Below are 17,317 nucleotides of genomic sequence, written 5' to 3' on the forward strand. Positions count from 1 at the left end.
GCGTAATACTTTTCAACTGTCGTTATCGATAAAACATTTGTGGGAAGTGCGCAAAAATTGTTTACGCACTTCCCACAAAATTGTTAAAATCAGCTTGCGAAAACCGTTGCTTCCCCCCCCCCCTCTCTCTCTCTCTCTCTTTCTTTTTTTTTTCGCGCCACTGCAAAAAATAGCGGCCGAGCAACGAAATTCTATCAAAACATCGCTTCTTAAAGAAAGGACACCAGGTTATAGGGTTCTGAATCTGCCAGGGAGTTTGTAGAAATAAAGGGCGACCATTGAATCTAGCCTTCTGCACATCATGCCCGGGATATTTCCATTTTCCTTCCACGCGATTAGAAGGCAAGACGCTGGGGGAATTTGCGTGCACTAACATGCTACTTCTAAAAGAAAGTACCAGATTTCTTGTGCATGTCAATCTACATGTAAATAGTTGAATCAGTGTGCACAAACATTCCCGGCCTGGAGGATGACATGGACGCATGGCGGAAAGCAGCTTGCTGGAAATATAAGTCTCTATTGCATTGCACTGGTGTGAAAAATTATTACGTATTTTTGTTTTATTTCTGTGCGAAAATAAAAACAGCGTTTAGAAACCGAACACTGTGTGTTTCAAGGTGCGCCGAAAGGACATAGAAAACCCGGACAACCTGAACAATACGAGGCGCCTTGCGTCAATCAGCTTTTCCTGGTTTCTTGTTTTTCCGGAGCCTTTCAAAAGGGGATGAAAAATTATGAACCGATTGACCCGACTTGCCACATTAGAGCAGTTCATTTTCATTACGACAGGCTCTCTTAGAGCGTCCTGCATAGTTCAGCTTGTACTGGTCCGTTTTTATTTTCGATTCTTTTCAAAATGTGAGCTCTAAGCTACTGGACCAACCTACAACATTCAAAATTTACGGAAGCGGAGAAGTGGTTGGGAGGGCCAAGCGGGCAAGGGTTGCACGCCCCTCGAACCACCGTCCGTTACCTTTGCTTAGCGGCTGGGCTTTGCGAGCAGAATGCGAGCTTGCTCGAGTAACTTGGATCCGTTCAGAAGATAATCCCCTCTAAACAACCATCTCCGCCGCCTGGGAAGAACGTAAGTGGGCGAACGAGACGCCTGTGGGTTTTGCGTCACGCCTGCATTTCAAGGGTCAGACTTACTGGTTCCCGACACCAGCACGATTGACGGCACCGCCCGCGTCTTTGAGTGTATATTGATACGGAGAAGGAGAAGAGCGCGACGGCCCGCGGCCGTAGTGCGTTAATTCTGGCTCGCACTCTGGCGGGCAATCAGATTAAAAAACTACCGCTGAGAACCACCCCGTGTACATACTTGAAAACATGATAAGCATCGAATGGGAGTGAACGTAAACGTATAATGATCCGATACAAAGTTTCGCTTGATTCCTAAACGAATAATGCAATAGCCAAGTACACCTTCACATCAAATTGTTAGACAGAATTGAAGAGAAGATTGTGTGTTTCTTGAAAGAGATTTTGTTGTCTTTCGGTATGCTTCTGTGGTGTAAACAATTTTACGCACTTCCCACAAATATTTCATCGTCAACGACAGTTTTAAAGTATTACGCACTGCCTCGGGTGCGTTGACCTTGCGCACTAGAGCGTCACAGGAGCGCATATTTCCGCAAAATAAATACGAGGACCTATTTCTACCTTTGAATCGACCACTTTTGTGGCATCACGACGAACACACTTTCACCATGAAGTAACAAAAAATGATTGGTGATGAAATTGATTGGGCCCCAACAGTAGAGCCACATTATTTAGGTTGCAAATAAACTGGGCGTCGTTCATGCGATGTGTTTACTTCCATGTTCGAATGTGTTGAGAATGAGTAGCCGAAAAGCGCAGTCTGCAGGCTGCTTCCTGGAGTGGCCTGATATTTCCCCAACTCGGGAAAGGGAGGGGGGGGGGGGGGGGGGGGGGAGGTGAGAAAGGTGTGGATGTTGTGGGAAGGTGATATGTATTCTCACTCAGGAGAGTCGCCGGTTGTTAAAAAGTCGACTCGCAGATACCGGGAAAGCCTGTGGGGCCACACCTATAGTAACCATCAGTAAAATGTGGTATACAGCTATGTCACTGAGAAGTTGCGATAGTGCAAACGATGGGGCGCTGTGGAGGCAGGTGAAGCATAGACCGATCTTACGATTGTGCCCTTTTCATTAGAAGCAAGAATTACGGTTTGCTTCTTCAACCCCTACTGTCGCCAATCTTTCCAATTTTGAATAAATCTGGGACAGCGTTGATCGCGCAAGCCCGCGGCAATATTTAAAGGTCTTTATCAAGTTATAAAACAGTCATCAAGTCGAGGTAAGGACGAATAAATACGTAAAAGAGTCCAAAATGGGAGGAACAACATACGAGAGGAGATGTGTTTCAAACAGTAATGAAGAGATTAGGGAAAGCCACTTGATTTATAAGTTTAGAAAATAAAAGTATTATCAACGACCTGAACCCTTTATTGCGCAAGCCAATCCTTGTGCAGAGACGGGAATGGTTCCAGCAGCCGCGCGATGCCAGAGAGCGGCTGCTGGAACGAACGCAGCATACCACGACCCCTCGATCTCCACCGACCGAGCGGCCTCGGACCTGCAGCTCATGGGAAAAAGCGTTCGGTCGCGCTGGCCTCCTCAATCTCGCGGATTGAGCGTGCCCGCGTCAACGAGGGAAGACACCTGGACGTCTCAAGGTCGATGTTGCGCTCGCAGCTAGCCGCTCATTTCGCGGTTTTTGAGGATTATCCCTACAGAAAAAGCCGACACAAAAGAAGCCCCTGTCGTCACGTGATTTTTGGGAGAGGGTGAAAAGAGGAGGGCGCGAGGGCCATTTTCCTACCTTGCGGAAAATGGTTTCGTTGGTCGGTCTTTAACAGTTGAGTACACGGTACGCTAGAGGTTCAACTGGCGCTAGTGTCTATGCGACTTCCGTGGCGCAAATTGAAGCAGACAGCAACCAGTCTACTTTTACGGTACTCAAAACGCGCGTGCATTTCGTCTCTTTTACGGAAAATAACACGGAACACTTTGGTTATTTGGGTCGTACCGAATGGTATGTACCTTAATTAACATTGTAAAAGTGTAGCGACTTTAATTAGCGCATTTTTCTTCATTATTGAACGATGTTTAACTTCGCTACTTTTCAATCCCAAACGTGTGTTCTGCAGCACGTATGTAAAAACAAGCTACGATTCAAAGCAAAATTACAATCGAAAGGAATATAGGGTGTGTTCAAGGTTCGCCAGCATTCCGGTGAGTGTCCGACAGTGCACATAAATACACGTACGAAGCCGTTTTAGCACCGTTTTTAATGCGATGAATTAGAAAGAAAAAAGCCGTAAGTGACCAATTATTTCGTCGGCCTGAGTGAGAAAGGTTCCAAGCTACCTATAGCACGTACGAATTATTCGGGATATCGGCTCTTATGATCGAGCGAAGGGAGAAAATGCACTCACTTTTTCCCATGGAAATGCATTACCGGAAGTCAATTTTCGACTGATTGCTGTCTGCTTCGATTTGCGTCAGCACACTAGCGCCACTTGAACCTCTAGCCAGCCTCTAGCGTACATTATAATAACTCTATGGGTCTGAACTCGTTCAGAACTGGGATGAATCGAACGCGCCAGTGCAGCGGCCGTGCAACTTCCGGTTGAATCGAATACACCAGTTCCTGCACTGCTGAACTTGTTCAGCCAGTTCAGGCGAATCGAACAGACCTACTATGACAATTGCTGAATCGCGCACACTGATCTCTATGACAATTGCTGGATCGCGCATTCCCGCTTGCTCGCTGAAGCGCGAGTGCCGCCATCAGACGCCCAGAGGCCAACTTGCATGCCTTTTTTTTTTTTTCGTTTTGCTAGCGTTTTAGAGGCCGGCGGCAGCGTGCTAAACACACGCCTTCTACTCGTTCGTCGTCATTCGCCGAATACGTTCTTTAAGATGCTGTGTGCGCCGTGATATTTGCCGTTGAGAACACGTGGAAATTTTTACGAAAGCGCAGTGCCGCAGGAAAAAGGCACAACTCGTCAAAAGCAAGTTTCCCCGGGTCTCGCGGCGTCTTCAAAGCTTCCTTAACACGCGGAAGTGCTGTGTCTCTGTGCCTTCGCACGCTTGGATACCGATCAAGAATCGACGCCGTGTAAATGTGTTTCGCGAGTGCAATGTGCGTGGTAAAAGATGGGAAACGTTGTGGAAGAAAAAGGACACAGGAGGAACGTCTCAAAGCTCCACGAAGTTTCCCATCCTTTACCACAGGCTCAGGTAATTTTCAACATTCTCAAGCTTCTTGCTGTTGGGGCTTTTCCTACACAGATTACCAATAATAAAGCCAATATTTTTACACAAGACGCCCAGAACGCCTGTATCGACCCGACGCGTAAACACGATGTGACGCGCCGTCTAGTGCGTACGTTGGAAAAGATACACCGGCAAAACGAAACATAACGTCCAACGCCTCGTCTTCTCGCAGGATGGTGCTGCGCCTAACAAAGTCACTTAGGTCATATGTGTCCGTAAATAGATGACCAAGTCTACAAAACTATAAAGTGCAAAAACAAAATCATTTTGGCTAAATTAGTGCTAATTCCTTTTAGAGAAAACAAAACAAAAGAAAATCTCCGAGATCTTGATTGACCGTGCACCGAAATGTCCGTGCACCGAAAAGTCCGTGCACCAAAAAGTCCCACACCGAAAAGTCCATGGAACGAAACGTCCCACACCGAAAAGTCCGTGCACCGAAAAGACCACATCGAAACGCCCTACACCGAAACATCCAACACCGAAATGTCCGGATCCCCCAAAAATGATGCCACGCGGGGATATCCTAGGGACAGCTACAATGGACGCAAGGATCCCAGGGTGACATTTTGGGACATCCCTGGGACACCGGGTGTTGTCTGGGTATCAGTGTTCTCGGACACACCGAGCAGACAAAAAACCCATGAAAACTGACCTTCAAACCTTTCCCCAACCCTTTTAGTACTGTCCCAGTCGCGGCGTTTTGACGAGAAGGCAGGTTTTTGTCCGATTTCTTCCAAAACAACACAGGGATGCGCGTCTCTCACAGAGCCCCGGATCGGAAGTGCGCCCGACGCTCCACCACCGCGCCGTCACGTAACAAGTGCAAGTGTTCTGAGATGTCTCTTGGGCGCAGGGGAACGCAGAGAAGGGTATAGCACGCCAAACAAGGGCCAACATAAAGAACGCACAGATAACGCGTCATGAGCGCGATGACAAGGAAGCCAAGCTCGTTCTATTATTGGTGGAGGTCGGCAGGGAAGGGGGGACAAACGCACGTGGGCGCATTTGGGGGTAAACAAACGCTCGAGGTACGTCAGTAGCAGACGACCTGTACGCTATATGGCCAGCAGTTTGAGGTCGGGTTCGCGCTTTTTTTCAATCTGGGGAAGTTTCGTGCTATCCCGCGCGCAGCAAAAGAGCAACATCAAGGGAACAGAGGAGGCCATTATGTACGCATGCAAGAAGCGACAGCGAGCGTACGTGCGCCAAGCTTGCAGCGTTGCCTTCACATGGCGCATGCGCAGTGTAAAGCACGCAACGCTAACGCAAATGCACAGTGCTCGCGTATGATCTAAATGCTATACTTAAACTTTCTATCGATGTTGCGCCCGAAATTGAGTACGTCACTCTTTTACGCATCAACATCCATTAACAGATTCTAGTTAATTACTCACCTTATCGAGTTGGTTGTTTCCACATCCAGATATCCGTCGAGCCTAATAAATACACTGTGAAGACTTCACAAGTGTAATTCTCAATCTAATAAATAGGTTATAGGGGAAATAAAACACCCTGTATATTTCTTTCCAGTCTGATCCGCAGCAATTTCCTGGGTTCAGAAATAAATCAAAATGCATCATTTTTATTATAAATGTTATCTGATTAAGTGTCAACAAAATAACGGAATACTAATTCTGAACATTGCGAGCGCGTTTATTTCGACAAATCGAAAGTAGTGGAGGCCAAGAAGATAGGTCATGGCGTTCAGGTCGCTTTACGATAGAACCGCAGTATGAGATGAAACAGAGCAGAACGTCCAGCAAAACCAACAAAATATGAGGTCTTTGTCTAGATCTTGATAAATGTAACCAAGCACTCGTGAGTTCTAAAAAAGTTTTTGTTATTTTTCGTTTTGTTTTATATGTTTCATTTTAAGCAAGATTGTCACATCAATAGATAGGGAAACTAATTTCTGTGCCAAAATAAGTCAAGGCCTACATAAAGATACTGGCTTGGTAGAAACAGGTTTTGATATATTTATCACTGCATTAATGTGCATGGGGTTCGCTCAAGTGACGAGTAGCTTGCAGAAAATAAGCGATCAGTTTATATTCGGATGCCTGGCGATCCTAGACCTCAAAAGCCGCAATTAGCAAGACATGTCTGCATCACTGGTTACCAGCCTTCACGTTCATCCCAACTTTGAATGTATCAGAACACTCTTTTTTAGATGTAAATATAAGGAGTGAGGGGTCAGTCCTTTGTACGTTGTGTACGAGGGTCTGAAACAAGAATAAATCAAAATAATGCGAAGCGTTTTGAATACACTGATAACACAGGTTTCCAATGGACGGAGTTGAACTATGTCATAGTTCTGCAACGAAATTACGAGGATTCGGTTTCTTGGGCGCTTGTTTGTGCTCACATACCTTTCTTGTTTAAATATTATTCTCAGAAAGAAGACATCACAGGAACCTCTACAGAATCTGACATCAGACTGTTCATCCTGCATACAACGGAGGGTTGGCACACAGCCGTGAGCTTAGCTGCTTGACAACAAGGTAGTCTGAAAAGTCTGGATTACATCGAAAACGTCTGCAAGACATTTTCACTCTAATCAATTTAATCACTCTATCAAACAAAGTGATGAGGGAATTTTCTTGTTTTTTAAAGTTGCTTTCTCAGAGAGCAGATACTCAGGATTCTGCTGGAACTCAACGTTGTGATTTGCTGATTGAAATGTTCCTAACTGCCATTTATAACAAATATTTCTGAAGGACACCTTAGGTTGAGAAAGATATTGTTGTAGGTTTTTGTCACTTCCATCTACACTTACATATTGTCCCGATTTTCTCTCAGATAATTGCGGACAATTTCCATGTTGCACTTTGCAACCAAACGACATCCACACTAAATAAACACCACACCATCACACAGTCATTCATCACAACATGAAAATGCAACTTGTTATGCACACAAGGTTTCAAAAGTGTACAAAGATTGTATCGCAGTTAAATATATTAGAAACAGTTCTCTGAAACAATCTTCACAAACTTTGTATGTATAATACATTCTCACATGAGCATATAGAAAAATGAGCCTACATTTGATCAGTATGAACGAGGCAATTGGTGTGAACAACATTTGATAACAATATGAGCCAATGATGGTTCCTTGACATTGAGTAGGAAACACACTGAATGTTCTCTCAGCACACCATCTGTAGCTGAATATATCTTTCAGGCAATATCTGATGCGCAACATAGAACACTGACGACTACGAATCCCATGGAGCCTCAGCTGATGAACTCGCAGAAACATTGTGGGCTGATATCTAACAATGAACTCACCAACAAGAGCAGCGTGCATAGGAAGAGGATGAGGTGACCCCATAAGATACAAAGGATTCCCTGGGTAGATCAAGGCAGCCAAAGGACTGAGAAGGCCCATCAGGTTGAACATTTGTATGAAGTACAAGCGTTCCAAGAACTACCGAACTTTGTCAATTATGACTCGCACCGCTTGTGTACAAGGCCAGCATACCACACTCCCATATAGTGCAGAGGGTCAATCGCCAGGATCTGTACCACAAACGACCGACCAGAAAGATATATTTTGCTCACAAAAGAACGCTGCCTGAGGTACGACAGTGTACATGATGCTGAATAATCAATTATGTTCTGGGCTTGGCAATGATTGGATTTCCACACGTGTGCTAAAGGAGACATGCGGGCCTTGTTCACGAGCAGTACAAGTTGCAGGTAAAACAATGTATGGCATTATGCTTCAGACTGAAATCTCCCGAAAAATCGTTTCAGATAGAGATAACCTACCAGCACTGGAAAAAGAAAGCACTGCATGCAAGGTACAGTGATTGTACAAACAATGACGCCCATGAAGAAGTGCCCCTATTTGTGCGAATGTATAACTGGACGATGTAAACGGAATGATAACAAAGTTGGAACTCGTTGTACACATTTACAAAAGGTTGTATTTACACCAGCAGCGCCCGTCGACTGTCATTCGAAGATCGGAAGACGTTGCATGTGAATAAAAAAAACGAGGTGGTTCAAATTCGTCGAGGCAGGCACGTTTTGTCACCTTCGTTTTCTCCAAGAAGTCTGACAGCTGAAACCGGCTTTACTGAGTCAACATCCAAACCTTGACAAGCTTGAGCCTACTCAGACAGCCCGTGGTTCACTTTAATTGGTTTAAATTATTTTATAGGTATTGTGCCTAAGCGTGTGCATTTAAATTACACAATTCTTTGTGGGACAGGTTCGCACATATGAACCATTCCTATCAAAAATAAACACAAAAAATGGCATGTTCACTTTCGGTTCCAATGGAGGCGAAAGCACCAGATCACGTGGGGTTATAAAAATAGGTTTACTTAACCTCGGGAACTTTTTCACCCCTCCGAAGTGGATGTGTTGAGCATGGTTCAAAAAAGATTAATAGTAACAACAACCCAGAGGCTCACATCAGCTGTTGCAGCTGCTAGCCTTCAAGGTGCAGCCGCTTGCTGAGCTTCTACCATAATTACAACAATTACGACGCAATGAGTACTTCCGCATGTCGGGTCCATCGTATCACTATCAGTCCATTGTTTATATTATGAATATATATATATAGGAACGGCTTCTTTCTGCTAGGCCACCACAAGCATTGTCCATTTTCGCGGAGGTAGGGGCTTGGAGAGTCAGTGGGCGTTGTCCTTCTACAGGCCCGTGCGCTTGTCATCGTTGATTGAGCAGTTGAGTGACCTCTGATAGTCTGCAAAGACGCATGTAAAGCGAAATTAGTGTCATAATTCACAAAGAAAATCAATCATGCAGATGTTTCTTTACTTGCAGAAGAACATGGAATCGTTATTAACCTTTGCAAACATTTCACTGAGAAACAAAGGAAAGGAATCTGCTGCTAAGTGAGACCGCCGCCTCAACAACTGCGGAAGACAATAATAAGTATTGTGAGCAAGGTGAGGACGACGGGATACTGGCGCACACGACCATACCGCTATAGGCTCCGCGTGCTGGCATTGCCTCCATAAAACCAGTGTGCAGTGTTGTCTTGTTCTTTCTGCTGACGACAGGATCATTCTAATAGCGTACACTATAGTACTTCATGATAAGTCACAAGTCTTCTCGATGTTTGATGATTTGATTACACCCAAGGAGACAAAATTAGTCCATAATTTTTAATCGTCCCTTTTATCAGGAGCATGAACTGTGTACATGTGGGACCGAGAACTTTTAATGTGCTCGTTTTTATGTTCTATGCTGCTGTCATATTTATTTCGCTTTGAGTGCTGCTGCATAACGGCCAGGCAAGTAAACCGCTTTGTGACTCCTTCATTTTCCTTGATTATTTATTTTCATATGCTACTCAATCTTGGGCAGTAATGTGCTACAAGTAACACGTTACTGTTACTTTGTTAATTTTTCTTAACTTGTTAGCTTTAACGAGTTACCTTTTGAAAATGTAGCTTGTAACTAGTTCTATTACTCTTTTGAAGTAACAAGGAAAGTAGCATTACTTGTGTAGTTACCTTTCAGTTTCTTGAGGAATGAGATATTTTTTGATAGAGTACAATCTTGGGCAACCCTTGCATTTTCAAAATTATGTGTTCCGACATTTCGAGTGTAAACTCTGCCTTGGGCTAACTTGTGAATGCGTTGGTTCTTGCGACTCATGACCCTAACGCAATCATGTGTAGATTTGATAAAAAAAACAAAAACCTAGTTATCTTTACACGCGTGCTTCTGATTTATGTTTGAAAACTTACACCTTTATGGCTGAAGCACTATCTATGTTGCCGTTTTTCTTTTTATTCTGCACCATTGCATTTTAGTCACATCATATAAACGCGTTAAAGTGGAGGTCCCTCCACTTCAACGCCTTCATAAAGCTGTTATTGCCACCTTTGAGGCATAAAACAAGGGTCAATTAGGAAGCAGTGCCTAAGGAAAACACTTAGAGCAAGTGCCAAGTTTTTCATGACATGGCGCACACAGAAAACAACTTTAAAACAAGCAAGTCTCCCATAAAACAGCATCGTAAAACCGGGCCCGCGACAGTCTACCATTAGCCGCGTATCGAAGAGCCATCTGGTGGATCCGCCTGCAACCAAGGCGAGGAGCGAACTTGATCTGGCAGCGATGGTGCGCACGGCGTTCCAGTCCTATATACAAGGTGTCCTCCCAAAAAGTTTATACGGCTTTTTTCACTGCAAACATAAACTATGCATCGCCGAATGCTCATTCTCCACTCAAATGTAGCGCTATAGAGGTTTGAACCAGATGCCAAAATTTCAGCACTCACTGTTGTCTTATCCAAAATGTTATTAGTGATGTTTTCTGAAGATTTCAACAGTAAAATGGCAGCCGGCAGAGCTCTCGAATGCATGGAGTTCTACAGCGTCAGTTACCGAAGACAGGAAAAAATGGGCCCCAAGTTTCCATTGAAAATTTCAGAAACTTATAATTTTAGAATGAGACAGCAGTTAATTCTGAAACTTTGACATATGGTTCGGACCGCTAGCGCTACGTTTTGGCAGAGAATGAGCGTTTCGGCGATGCATAGTTTAATTTTGCGATGAAAAAAACACTAATTTTTTAAAGTGTGAGTGTGTGTGGGGGGGGGGGGGGGGGGGGGTGCGGACGTTGTACATTTTACATTGTGCTTGAGCCTCACTTAAACACCGGCGAAACTGTGTACCAGGGAAGTTTTGCCCACGGTACAGAGTTATGATTTGCTTGGTTCTATTTTGCCTGTTTTGCCCGCTAGGCTTTTGGGGTTGAGACTGGTCCACACATTTGCAACTGTTTACGACCAGAGAGGGCTAAAACCCGATTTAAGTCACTTGCGACTGCTTATGGCCGGCTGCACAGCAGCCCGACGAGTCGTAAGCAATCGCGAAAAGCTTAAGAAGCAGTTGTGGCGGAGTCGGTCTGCTAGAGGTAAAGTATCAAGGTAAGTAACAACTTTTATTACACAATCACGTAACCCATTGTGATTACGTAATCACAGAACCACTTGTGGTTACGCAATCAGGTAGCCTGTAGTGATTATGTATAGTCACAGAAGCTACAGGGATTACGTGATCACATAACCTATAATGAATATGTGATCACGTAACCTACAGAAATTATGTGACCACGTAATCTATGGCGACTACGTGATGACATACTCTATAGTGATTACGTAATTGCAGAACCTATAGGGATTATCGGATAACGTAACCTACAGGGATTACGTGCTCAAATAGACTACGGTAAAGTTCCGAAAGAACGCCCACCCAAAATGAAGAATGGTAAAAAACATGGGGTGGGCTATCTCTGGGGATGCCACAGCCACACTTTACAAAAATTAATGATAAACACCCTGGCACCGGCTACAAATCACGTAACGCAGGAACTGATACCGCATATCGCGGTCGGATACCGCAAATTCGCGTTTCACGATGCGATAAACATGCGGGAATTCGCTACGAACTCCTGTGTTACGGAAGCCGATTTCACGGTGCGCAGGACCCGCGGAAACCCGCCGAGAAAGTGCATCTCACGAGAACGAATACCGCAAATCGCGGACGCGTTAGATTCAAGTTTTATTGCAATAAACACGCGGGAACCCGCTACAAACTTGACTGTCACGGGAACCGATATCGCGCGCGCAGACCGCGGACAAGCGGGAATCCGCTACGAACTCGCATGTTACGGGAACAAATACCGCAGATCCTGAATGCAGCAAAATCGTATTTGACGAAGCAATACACGCGCGGGACCAACTCGCGTGAAATCATCGAGCGCGCAGATCGTGGACAAAAACGCGGGAATCCACTACAAACTTTATGTCACGGGAACGGATACAGCAAATTGCGGACGCAGCAGATTCGCATTTCAGGGTGCAACATACACGCAGGAACAACTCCCGTGTTACGGGAGCTGATATCGCGCGCGCAGATCTCGGACAAAAACGAGGGAACCCGCTATGAACTCGCTTCTCAGACGAGCCGGTGCAGTAAATTGTGCGGTTGACGCGATTCCCATCGGACATTGCGTGACGTCCGACGGGATTCGGAGGGTGGGCGATGTTTCGGAATTGATATGTCACATATATAACGGGACAGGCGATCCCTCGGGGGTGGGCGTTCTCTCGGAACTTCACGGTATAGTAACTGAATAATGAAACAAGCCATAGTGATTACGTGGCCAACATGTGCTGATTACGTGACACCACTCTTTCTCTCCCAATAATAAGGAGTTTTAGAATAGCGCACGCTAATGCTTTGCGTACGCAAAAAACAGCGTCGTCGCCACTGCGCATGCTCCGAACGCAAACCAGGTTTTGCGCTTTGCGTGCGCAATTTTAGCGTTCGCTTTTTCTCGGAAATAGCGTGCGTACGCAAAGAGTCTTTGCGCTTCTCCAAGGAGGATTCGTGATGAGAAGTTGGCGAAAGCCAAGACGAGCAGAGTTTAAAAAAAATGGAGGCTTCCAGGAATATGTCAGCGGCTGCTTTGGCGGCGTCGTGAGTGCGACGTCGGCGGTATCCTCGCGACTGCGATCTTCAATACGGGACGACATTGCGCGCGGTTTGGCAACGATCACCGGCAACTTGATGCTTGTGACGTGCAAACATTTCTCGGCGAAGGTGCGATGTGCGAAGGTGAGTACACGAGACCTCTCTTGCGGAGGCGACGCAAGCGGACACGACCGGTCAACCGCTCGCGTCGCATTCTTACGTTTAAACAAATCTAAAATAATACTCTGGACCAAAAAACGTGTTTGTTCTCAAGTTACAGCATTTCGTGTGTGAAATAAAAATTGTGACTGTATCTTGGTGGCGTCGCAAGCGCGAGATGGTTGGGCTTTTGCGTCGCGACGGAGAAACACTATTCTAAAACTCTCTCGCGTCGCGTGCGCTAATACAAGCGCTGAATTTAGCGCTAGCGCGCGCTAAAATTGCGTACGTTATTCTAAAACTCCCTATTACTGGGACACATTTTTTTTTACCCACGGGAGTACATGTATAGGGCGGCTCAAGTGGATCTTACGCTTTTAAAAGAGCCCGTAAAATAGACGCCTGCACAATAGAAGCTCAAATTTTCACGTGCTTTCAGATAATGGACTTTAGCTGATGAAATTTCAAAGCATAGCTTCCTTTCTGTGAAAATGAGACCAGCACTCTTGCCAGGGTCAACGGTGGATGATTTCGCAGACGACCGAGTTTGCGACGCTTGTAACGAGTGGCGCCATCTCCCGGTAGACGCAGCGAGCATACGACAGAGCGAGCCATCTGCTCGCTGTGTTCATTTGGAGATGACGCCACGGGCTACAAGCGTTGCTAACTTGGTCGCCTGCCAACCCATTTGCCGATGACTCTTGTCATTTTCACAAAAAGGAAGCTATGCCTTAAAACTTTATCAGCTAAAATGCACCACCTCGAAGCATAGTAGGCGAAAGGTTGAGCTTCCTGTATGTAGGGGTAAATTTTTCCAAAAAACGTTTTATAGTGTAAGATTCACTGGGAGCCACCCTATACATGGCAGCTGAATTAACAATTGTCTAATCTGCACCGATAACGCAGGGGTATAGCATCATACTTCTGAGCGGGGGTACACTAGTTCTATTCCCATCAAGGAACAAAGTGATCTTTTCAAAGACACCTAGCCGTATTATCACATTTCCATTCGTGATATTCTGCACTTAGAAGCCAGCAATTAAGTTCATTCTGCGCAAAAAACCTAGTTACTGGGTGAAATCATTTCTCCCGATTCTATGACATTAAAACGTCTTTGAATTAATGCCTGGTGCATAGCAACGATCCGACGTGTTTTCGGATGGAGCCGCGCTATCTGCGAATGATTTGCGCTAAATCGTAAAATCGTGCTTGTTTGTGCGGCCCACACGTGCACACCCGCCCCATTTGGACGAATCCCCTAGCGACCTGAACGGGGCCGGCAGCGTCGCAGAAGTGGGTGGGTCGCACTCACCGAGAAAAGGAAAGTGCGTTCCGCCTAGGTTGCCGCGTCATCAGTGTCTCTTCATATGGAGCGACAGGTGGTCCGACCTGGAGAAGGACCTCTGGCAGAGCTGGCACTTGAACGGCTTCTGGCCCGTGTGCTTCCGGAAGTGGCGCGTCAGCTCGTCGGACCGGGCGAACTTCCACGTGCACCCCTCCCACGTGCAGGTGTACGGCTTCTCCCCTGCAAAGCCAAGGGTCCGTTCACGTCCCACTGGGTTTTACGCGCCACTCGGGACTACTACTACTATGGTGCCTAGAGGACACCTTCCGACTGCTGTGTTTACCGCGTCCAAAAAAAAAAGTGGTCCCTCAATTTCCGCTTCATGACGCAATCAAAGTGTCATGCTGCCGCCGGCAGCGATCCTGGCGGTGTCACCGCTGCGGTGGACTACGTGGCAGACCCCTGTTCTGCTGCAGATCGCTCTCTAGACAAACAGTCCACGGCCAGGTAGACATTACATAGTTTCACAATCGTCACGGTCAGTCTAACCATTAAATAAAAGTTAACTAACTTTTACATAGGGAAAATAAACATACGGTACCGCTTAGAAATTTGCTAGGTGTCATCGAGAGTCACTAAATCAGTGAATTTTAGAAAGACTTTGAGCACGTGGGAAAAGCGGTAGTGCCCTAAGGTCACTCCTTCAACAGGCGCGAGGCTGGCGGTGTGAAAAGGCGGATGATAAAAGACGGAAAAACCGCGCGGGCGCTTTCTTGTGCCAATGCAGAGCGCAAGTTCGTCTGCTTCTTTTGCAGGGGTTGTGGTGACGTCAGAAAGACGTCGAGCTCTGATTGGCTCTGATTGAAGGATTGTGGGTAGACCTCGAGGCAGCTTGCTACGAGGTTTACCCACTATCCTGCAATCTGAGCCAATCAGAGCTCGACGTTTTTGTGACGTCACCACAACTCTTACGCAAAAAGCAGACGAACTTGCTCTCCGCATAGTTTTGTGCCTGTTGCAACCTTAGCGAACCACTGCCCGCTCGAAGTATTTCTGAAATTTGCTGATTTACTGGCTTTTGATGATGCTCAGCAAGTTCCCAGTTGAAACCATACGCTTATCTTTATTCATTAGAAAGTTAACTAACGCACTTGAGTTAATTTATCCTACTTGACCGTGACAGTCACCCCACTATATTCTGTTAGGATTAGTTAGTATTTCAGGGTTGAAAATTAGAAATAGCACAAAGACACGGGAAAAAATAACCAGGTAGATGAACGAGGGTGGACGGTTGGAAGGCAGACGGTTGGAACAGATAAAGGGTGTTGCTATATAGATGCACTGGAGAAATGCGCAACTTTGGCCTAAGGAGCGCGTAACATCCTTTTTTATGTTTCTTTTTTTTTTCTTTTGCTCAGCGTTGCAGTATTGATACTCGATGTTAGCACAAATAAACTTCAGTTGTAGGACAGAGCTGTTATTGCTCTACCTTCTAGTTCCCGTCTGTCTCTTTGCGCTGTTTTTAATTTTAGAGCGCAGCACTTAGGGGCCCGTTTCCGGCTTGAGCGGCGTCGCCGTCGGCGTAACCGCGAGGTCACGTGACCCCCCCCCCCGAGGTCACGTGACACCCCTAGGTCACGTGACCCCCGAGGTCACGTGACCCCCCAGAAGTCACGTGACTTCAGGGGTCACGTGACTTCAGGGGTCACATGACCTTAAGGCGGTCACGTGACTCACCCAGGTCACGTGACCCCCTTGAGGTCACGTGACCCCCTGAAGTCACGTGACTTCTGGGGGTCACGCGACCTCAAGATGGTCACGTGACCCACCCAGACGTGACACCCCTAGGTCACGTGGCCCCTGAGGTCACGTGACATACCTGAGGTCACGTGACCCCCTGAGGTCACGTGACCCCCTAAGGTCATGTGACCAAGTCACGTGACCCCCTTGAGGTCACGTGACCCCCTGAAGTCACGTGACCCCCTGAGGTCACGTGACCCCCTGAGGTCACGTGACCCCCTAAGGTCATGTGACCCCTTCAGGTCACGTGATCCCCTTCAGGTCACGTGATCCCCGAGGTCACGTGACCCCCAAAGGTCACGTGACCCCCCGAGGTCACGTGACCCCCCGAGGTCACGTGACCCCCCGAGGTCACGTGACCCCCTGAGATCACGTGACCCCCTTGAGGTCACGTGACCTCAAGCAGTCACCTATCCCTCAGTACGCTTCCATCTTCCTCCTCAAGAGCTGCGCTCTAACCGGCGTTACAGGGAATTGTAAACGGCTTTCATTTTTTAATTATATTATCACCCTTGGAAGTATACTTACCTTTAGCGACTAGACTATAATACTTTTAAGGACTTTTTTTCTTTTTATTTTTTTTAGCAAACCTGTAATCCTAAAAAGACATAAAATTGTGGATTAATGAGCTAGTTGCTCGTATGGTTAGAGAGTAGCTAAAAAAAGACGGGACACATAAAAAGTATAACCCAGGAACTAGATTCGCGTCACAAATCTGGGCATCGTGACGGCGCGACGTGACGGCACACTGACGCATAGCGTGACGCCGCTAAATCGTGATGTAATGTCACTTCATGTCACGCGGCAATGCGTCAGGTGACACCACACTCCGACCCCACGCGACGTGCACCATGTGCCCTGACATCGTGTTACCTGACATCCAACATAGGGTTTTTGAAACCGCGAGGGCACATGATACCAGAATGTGCGACACGTCAAGCGTCAGGTGACCCGGCGTCGCCCGACGCACGGTCGTGTGAACGGTAGTGACATCGGCCACGTGAACACGTAGCCCATAATGGTGTTCTGCGCTATACATCGAGGAGGACGGATCGGGGCTCTAAATTTAGCCGATGACGTCGATTCCGCGTCGCATCTGTTGGCGTGGTAAGGCGACGGCGACGGTATGCGGGTCTCAGCTTTGCTTAGACAATAATACACTGTGCACTAATAGTGTACTCAAGACGATTACTTCGTCCGGGGGTTTGGCCGTTTGAACAGTTTTGTTCCCGGTCCGTCCTGTCCAGGACTGTACTCTCCTGAGCCCCTCGGCTTGCCGGAAGCCACTCCGGGGCTCGGCGG

General features: G+C 46.6%; 1 protein-coding gene across 3 annotated transcripts in view; it reads right to left on the reverse strand.

The window, feature by feature from the left end:
- Nucleotides 1-5,942: 5,942 nt before the first annotated feature.
- Nucleotides 5,943-17,317, reverse strand: part of LOC8052963 (Krueppel-like factor 3) — a 255,160-nt gene continuing 243,785 nt past the window's right edge. For all 3 annotated transcript variants that reach the window (XM_029983720.4, XM_042289971.1, XM_029983721.4), the window contains 2 exons: nucleotides 14,243-14,455; nucleotides 5,943-9,023 (listed from right to left, as the gene is read on the reverse strand). In XM_029983720.4, the coding sequence (XP_029839580.1) occupies nucleotides 14,283-14,455 (173 nt within the window). In that variant the 3' untranslated portion in view covers nucleotides 5,943-9,023; nucleotides 14,243-14,282. The remainder of the gene's footprint in view (nucleotides 9,024-14,242; nucleotides 14,456-17,317) is intronic.

This window comes from Ixodes scapularis, unplaced genomic scaffold (genome assembly GCF_016920785.2).
Source record: "Ixodes scapularis isolate PalLabHiFi unplaced genomic scaffold, ASM1692078v2 PGA_scaffold13__105_contigs__length_92229423, whole genome shotgun sequence".
Taxonomy (NCBI): domain Eukaryota; kingdom Metazoa; phylum Arthropoda; class Arachnida; order Ixodida; family Ixodidae; genus Ixodes; species Ixodes scapularis.